The sequence below is a fragment of the Chiloscyllium plagiosum genome, chromosome 18 (genome assembly GCF_004010195.1).
Source record: "Chiloscyllium plagiosum isolate BGI_BamShark_2017 chromosome 18, ASM401019v2, whole genome shotgun sequence".
NCBI classification, from domain to species: Eukaryota; Metazoa; Chordata; class Chondrichthyes; order Orectolobiformes; family Hemiscylliidae; genus Chiloscyllium; species Chiloscyllium plagiosum.
The window spans coordinates 47660058-47667658 of record NC_057727.1 but is presented as its reverse complement, the minus strand read 5'-3'; the positions used below and the strand labels follow the sequence as shown (position 1 = coordinate 47667658).

Genomic DNA, 7601 nt, shown 5'->3' with positions numbered 1-7601 from the left:
TCTGGTCCTGTTTAATAAAGTTGAAGAGGAAAGTTATAAAAAAATCTTAGTTAACTATCAAATGTAGCATGGTACAATGGCACTCGATTCAACTTCCTACAAATTATCAATCAACAGAAAGCCCCTGCAGATGGAGAAAATATTTTAGGCTACCTTACAGGAAAGCTTTCTACGCAACTGCATAATGAAGTTAGAGAAGGAATCTTGAAATGAAGACTTGAATTCCAATACCATTTGAAAACTGATTAAACTGAAATTAAAGAAATTTTTGACACAGAAGAAACTCAAATTGGAAACCTCTATCTAAATGTAACTTGTGTAAATTTAATTCTAAACTAACCGAATTGAGCAAGAAACAAATAAACACCCTTCGTGATGGGAAATATCCTGGTAAATTAATTTGGAAGATCATGTGTGCTCCGGGCATGACAAATTTTACCAACCACACACAAATGTTTCATAATCTTTAATGGTATCCTTGGATATTTTCTTGTCTGCTGAGATCAGCCGAATGACAGCAAATAAAAATAGATAATGTTAAAAAGCCAATACTGGATTTGAAACAATAACTCAGTTTCTCTATCTATAGATGCTGCCAGGCCTGAGTTTTATTTACCTTATCTTACCTTTATTTAAGAAGGGAAGGTAACAAAAAAACAAATCAGCCAGTAAGCGTAACAGCTATTATTGGAAAGAGGTGTCTTTATATTTACTTGTGGGAGGTAGGCATTGCTGGGTTAGCCAAGATTTAACCCCCATTCCTAGTTGCCCTTGAGAAGGTGCAGTCGATTTGCTCTAAGTAGACCCACAATGTTATGGAAGGAATTCACAGATTTTTACCGAATGACAGCGAAGGAATAGTGATATATCATAAAGAATGTTATAACAGAGCATTTAGAAATACATGATATGTTCAAACAAAGTCAGCATAGCTTCACAGAAGGAAAATCATGCCTGACAAATTTATTAGAATTGAGGAAATAAGCAAGAAAAATGGGAAGCAGTGAAGGAAATATACTTAGATTTTCAGAAGGCAATTGATAAGGTACATTAGTTTACTTCAGACCACATGGTGTTAGAGGTGGTATATTAGCATAGCGAAAGGACTAGATAGCTAACAGAAGATGGTGAAGGTATAAGTGGCAAATTTTCAGGATGACAACCTGTAACTAGTGGAGTGTCATAGGGATCAATGCAGGAAGAACAGATGAGCTTAATATTATTTAAATGGAGAAATACTGCAAGAAGTTACAGCATAGAGTGTTTGGGAGTCCTTGCGCATGACTTTCAAAAGTCTTCCGTACAAATTCAGAAGATAATCAGGAAAGCAATTAGAATGTTGACTTTTATTTTAAAGGAAATGAAGAATAAAAATAGTGAAATCTTCCTACAGTATATAAGGCACTTGTCAGACCACAGTTAGGATGCTATGAATAGTTTTGGTCCCCTTGTCAAAAGAAAAATATACAGAACCTGGCATTCAAGGCAGTCCAGAGATTCCACTACACTGATCCCAGGTATGGAGGATCATTTTATGAGATGACATTGTGCAGATTGGGCCTGTATTTGGAGTTTAGAATTACTGGAAATCTTACTGAAACCAGCAAGACTCTTCGGGGACTTGACAGGTTAGATGCAGAAAGGTAAATTCCCCTTGTGGGAAAGTCTAGGACCAGAGGATATGATTTCAGAATAAGACAGCAAAGGAAAAATTGTCTTTCTCTCAAACGTGGTAAACTTATGGAATTCTTCACCATAGATGGCTGCAGAGCTGGGTTGTTAAGTACATATCAGTTAGAGAATCAAGGGTTACAGGAATAAGACAGGCAAGAGGATCGACAATGATCAGATCAGCTATGGTCTCAATGAATGGTGGAACAGACTCAATGGATTAAATGACCTGCTTCTGCTGCTCCATCTTATGCTCTTTCCCCAGCACTGTTTTATTTCAGATTTCAGCATCCATAGTATTTTTTGTTAACCTGAGCGAGCAAAGACTGGCACATTCTGCTGCTAATCATGCAAAGGTTCAATCACCACACTCAATGCTGAAGGTACACATTTACCCCCTAAACTTCGGAATAGGTTAAGTATCTGTGAGATAATGCTATCCATTACTTATTATTTGCCACTGTCATCACGATGCAAACCTAACCTCAATAAATACAAGAATGTTGAAGTAACATCTCAAATTTCAGGCTTTCACATTCACTACTACTTCAACATAGTATCTTAAAAGCAAAATAAATTTGGCATGATGAGATCATACAATGAGTCTAATTTGCTAATTAGCCTGTAAAAAGCTGAAAAACTTTCCCTAACATTTACCCAAGTAGGCAAAAAAAAACAAAACTGAAATTAACAGTGGGCTTGTTTTGGAAATTTATTCTTATAAAGGAGGAAAAAAGTTGATTAACTACAAACTAGCCAGTCTAATATTAGTAGAGGGTAATTTGCTGCAATTAAGGTTCAGAATGAGCTAGCAGTAACCCAAAGATAACCCAGGTTAACTAAGCCAGAATAGAAACACTGGTGGAAGCAAATGAAAAACTTGCACCAAATATGGTCAAAATTTGGAAAGGGAAACTGTAAAATTGGATTGGAAAGACATAGGTAATTAGAACTAAATAGAGAGCTGAGTGCCAGGCACTGATATAAAAATTTGAGTTAACACAATGTGTTATAAAATTCTAAACAGTTAAATTAGTACTGTACATTTCTTTTATTCACTCCTGGGACTCAACGTCACCGACTGGCCAGCCAGCAATTTTTTTATTGTCCATCCCAAGTGACTAATTTGTTACTAATTAAAGCTTTCCTTGGAGGTGATAAACAAGTTGTCATTTAGAATTTGAGTAATGTCAGACATTACTCCTGGAAATTTAACTTTTTATCCATTAAAAAGCAAACTTTCAGGTGGGGAGGAGAAAGGGAAAAGTTCATTTCAACCATTATCCACCTTTCTTCAACCATATTCCATCGTGTTTTGTTTTGTCATATTTAGAATCACAGAATAAAACCAATTCCTCAACCGAGATTTTCAACTCAACTGGTACACAAACAAACATATTACTGAAAATAATCATGTGGAATAAGGAATTCACTAAATTACACAGATGAAGAGCTGGGTTGGAAATCATGCTGATGGCATAAAGATTTCAATTAAAAATTTGCTTTTGTTCCCCACACCCTCATACAGCAGTGTATTAACGAACTTGTCTTTTACAAGCAGAATTCAAGGATTCTTTAGAAAAGGGAGAAAATTCAACTCCCTTCTACAGTACCGCTAAACATTCTGCCAGTGACATTGACAAGGTTAAGATTCAAAAACATTTCTGCTGATCAGATTGGTTTAAAAACTTGTGAAAACTATTGTTTAATTGGCAAAGATGCATTCTCTTCCCAAGCACAGGACTGAAGAGAAACAATGTTACAGCTCTTAGGCACCCTGTAAAAAAACTTTACATACTGGTTAGAATGGAGACTCTTAATTCTCTCAAAGTGAATTTTAAGATCCCACAAAATTATATCTTCAGAATATTCACTTTAACAAGTGCAAAATACTACATTCACAGGAAAGACAAAACTGTCAATCTTGCAGATTGTCAGTTACGTGCAGTCATCATGGCCTCTGGCAACCCTGTGCAAATTTTATCAACGGGAACTGGAGTGTATCTCCAGACTGTGTCCAGATATAACATTTATTGCTTTATATGAATACTGTATTGAAAGCCAAAGCATTCAGTTTACACACAAATTATACAATTATATAACGTTTCACAAAGGCAGTGAACAATTACATCTACATTTAATCTACAAAATCTACTTACAGAAATTTAAAAATTCTAAATATCAAAAAGTACAGTTGCCAGAAACAAGTACAAACAAATTTTGACAGCCAATAATTGTGGTCAAATGATTAAAGGATTTTGAATTTACAAGATGGATATCAGAAAAATCAGAAGTACAGATGAAGATTTGTGCTGAAATATCATCTCCAAAAATGTACAACCACTGGCTGTCAAAATGTAGTAGCATGTTCAAAAATATTTCATTCACTTCAAAATTTTATACAAATCATGGTGGTTCAATGCACCCCCTAAAATTGCATTACCAGTACATAAGATCTGGCACAAGACTAAATTAACAAGGTAATTGCAGTAGATCTTCAATGCAGTCAGTGGTGTGTGTAACAGTGCTGTCTGCATGCTACAAAAAAAATGTAACTGAAAGAAACTTATTCAAATTTACATATTCTAACCACTGAGCATAAATTGAGTGATTTACCTCCCACACCTTTCTCTGCTTGAACAATGAATCAAAAAAAAAGCATTTATTCTGCAACCAAAACAAACCGATCTTGAAACAAGTCCTAACCTTTGCTGTTTCACATTAACGTGAACCACACACTCCCTTTTGATGAATAAATCCCATTAATACAGGATCAGAAGTAAATGAATGTGATGTATTGTTTTTGGGTTTTTTTTCCTGGAATGTGTCTTTAACCTGTTGCTTGATGTATTAAACGTTGAAACAGTGACCACGTAGGAAATGTAATTTTTCTGAAGAGATTTAAAAATGAGACAAAAAATGCTGTGGTAAATGGCCTAGTTCAATGAATTGGAAAACAACTTGACAATTATAGTTTTACTTTCCAGTTTAAAAACTCTCTTTCTAATTAAAAAATCTATACACAAAACCACTGATTTGACCAAACAAAAAAGCGGGAGCAGTACATGAGACCTGAAGGAGCAAGTTTCACAGTTCTCATCTTGTACAGCTCTTCCAGGTTTTTCTTAGAGAAGGTTTGCCTCTCCTTCTCCTGGAAACAAAGGTCCACTTTATTACATAAAACTTTATACAGTGTAAAATCAACACCTCATTGAAAATACTGCAGAGTATCTCAATATTTAGTCCTGTTCCATTGGTTCTTCTGTGGCATCTGCACTATTCTCCATTGGGCTCTCAGAAGGCATGTCTGGAGTTTCAGGAGGTGTGTCTGGTTTTTCTGTATCACTGTAGTCCACACTGTTACTATCATCGTCAGTGCTTTCACTGATTTCACTTGCCTTTGAAGTTAATTGCTTTCACTGATTTCACTTGCCTTTGAAGTTAATGTCTTGGCTGGCTCAGTTTGGTCCATTTGATTTTCATCTGAGGCTTTGACATTTCCAGATGAAACTTCATCTTTCTCTTGCTCAGATTCAAACATGGCTTTTACTTGTATGCTTGAGGGCTCTATAAACACACAAAAAGCCATCAGATCTCACTTTTGTGCTTCCAGTACTGCACAGTTGCCAACTTTCAGAGAAAAATAAATTGAACCCACTACAAAGAGGCAAACAACGGAGAAACAAATTGAGGTGCAAGAAATTTCATGTATTACTGTTATAAATTCATTTACTTTCAACAGATTACCATTTTTACTTGCAACATTTGAAACTTGTGCGCACAGGGGAAGAGAAACATTTTAAAATTGTAAGATTTATGCTCAAGCAAACGTTCGAATGCATGAACTTCACTGATTTGTTCAATCATTACAATATGAAATTAGGGTTTACATAATGAGACAACCTGGAACCTAATCAATTCTTTGTTCTTAAATGGATTAAGTATTAAAAGTCACTCAAAACTTTCCAGTATTGTACTAAATTCAATGAATATATCTTCTGGTTAGTAAATCCAAAGATTACAGAAATTACCTCTCAAAATCTAAATTGCAGTAAAATAAAAAGAAAGCAATGCTTAGGGAGGAAGTGGAGACACAGATCGAAATGTAAAAGTAAACTGAATACACGCTTGAAATAAAAAAATGACTATGGGGTAAGAGCAGTATTGTTGGGTAATGGACAACTCTTTCAAAGAGCCAGTAGACAATGGACCAAATAGCTTCTTTCTGTGCCTAAAGAATTTGAAATTCAACTATGTCCTGTCATTTACTGCACACATCACAAGCAGCAAACTCACTGGATACTTAAATCACAGAGAAAATATTCAGAGCGAAATAAGACTAAAATAAATAAGATTTTGAAACTTGATTTATGTACTGAATCAAAAACAGATAACATTGCTTAAACATTTTTTGAATAAGATTTATTTCACAAGAACATTCATGATCTCTAGTAACTTAAATGCAGGCATAAAGTCAATTGCAGCAAGGTTGCATATTGTGCACTCTCTAGCAAGAATGCTAAGCGATGACAAAGGAATCCAAGCAGCTGGATTAAAAGTATTCAGAGGGATAGGTATGCCAAAATCCATGTTTAAGACAACTATACTACAAGCACTGTTCTAAGACATGGCTACTTCTGATTGATGCCCATATTAAAAAGAAATTCCTTAAATATTTTTACTTCTTCCAGGAAATTATGTAATGGCCAGGATTGAAAGAATTGTTTAGCCATTATGGAACTGAACAGGATACATGACAATTTTTTTTTGTCTGGGTTCATACTGTTTGCAAGCAAATACACAGATTTGTTTGCAAACCTGTAACATTTTCAAGTGAGACAAAAATGGAAGAACATATGGGTCTGACATAAAAGATTATTAAATACAATGCAATACTTTTTATTGATCACTTATGAAAGTCAATACAACTTCAACCTAACGTAAAGGCCCTTGATACAAAATTTATTATTCTTGAATTCCAAACTGTAATTCCAGGTTTTGCTTCTCACCTAGTTTTATTGTACTCGAGTGGAATTACTAATGTACCTATCAATCTCCACTGTCACTTTCCAATCACTCAAACAACACAAGAAATTAGAAAATGATTCTCGTTAGCTATAGTACTACTCTATATTCAGGAAGGTACACAGTACCTTGTTTATCTGCATTGACTGGATCAATCCATTCACTATCATCTTTGGCTTCTTCCTGCTTTGCTGTGTTCTCAGTTTCCTCAGGCATCTCTGAAGAACTTTCAGAATGAACAGACTCCTCTTCCTCGTTTTCTGTATCAAACTTCAGCCGTTTTACCTCTGGTGCCTCAGCTTCCATCGTGTCCTCTAAATGTTTATTTTTTGAACAGTTACTCTGAGTGTCTTCTCCATGGGAAGTAGGTGAATCACTGTTTAAAAACAAATGTGCAGTCACTAGAATAATTTTGATAAGAGCCAAAGAGAACCTGAACATTTCAGTAAGCTTCGGTACACAACCAACTGTAATCAGACGGACAATTATTTTCAGAACAGATTCCTTGTTACCTTTGGATCTATACATAAATTAGATTCATTGTTGCTCCACGGTGACAAACCTTTTTGCCACAGTTGTATGGTTTTATCATTTCCTATTCAGACTTTCAGGTTTTAAGGCAGAAGACTCAGTTTTAGAATAGGAAATGTATGCATTGTAACATACAATGTACTATTCTCCAGCTAAAGCTTTTCATAAAGCCATAAGGTTATTTTTTCTAGCTCAGGCAGTTATGGGTCTAAATTCCTGGCTCCATTTCAAAAGAAACTAGCAGCAAATCACTATTAATTGGCAGATTGTTAATTCAGATGATGTTTCCAGCTCAATTGTAGATCAGTCAGGAGCACATTCACCTGAGTCAGAAGGCCCTGAGTTCAAACCCCACACAGAAGATTTCAGCACAA

At 35.3% G+C, this 7601-nt stretch overlaps 1 protein-coding gene across 2 annotated transcripts in view; it reads right to left on the bottom strand.

The window, feature by feature from the left end:
* Window positions 1–1327: 1327 nt before the first annotated feature.
* The window catches only part of ppp4r2b (protein phosphatase 4, regulatory subunit 2b), a 58129-nt gene continuing 51855 nt past the window's right edge, over window positions 1328–7601 (bottom strand). For both annotated transcript variants that reach the window (XM_043708357.1, XM_043708358.1), the window contains 3 exons: window positions 6825–7072; window positions 5105–5238; window positions 1328–5069 (listed from right to left, as the gene is read on the bottom strand). In XM_043708357.1, the coding sequence (XP_043564292.1) occupies window positions 4911–5069; window positions 5105–5238; window positions 6825–7072 (541 nt within the window). In that variant the 3' untranslated portion in view covers window positions 1328–4910. The remainder of the gene's footprint in view (window positions 5070–5104; window positions 5239–6824; window positions 7073–7601) is intronic.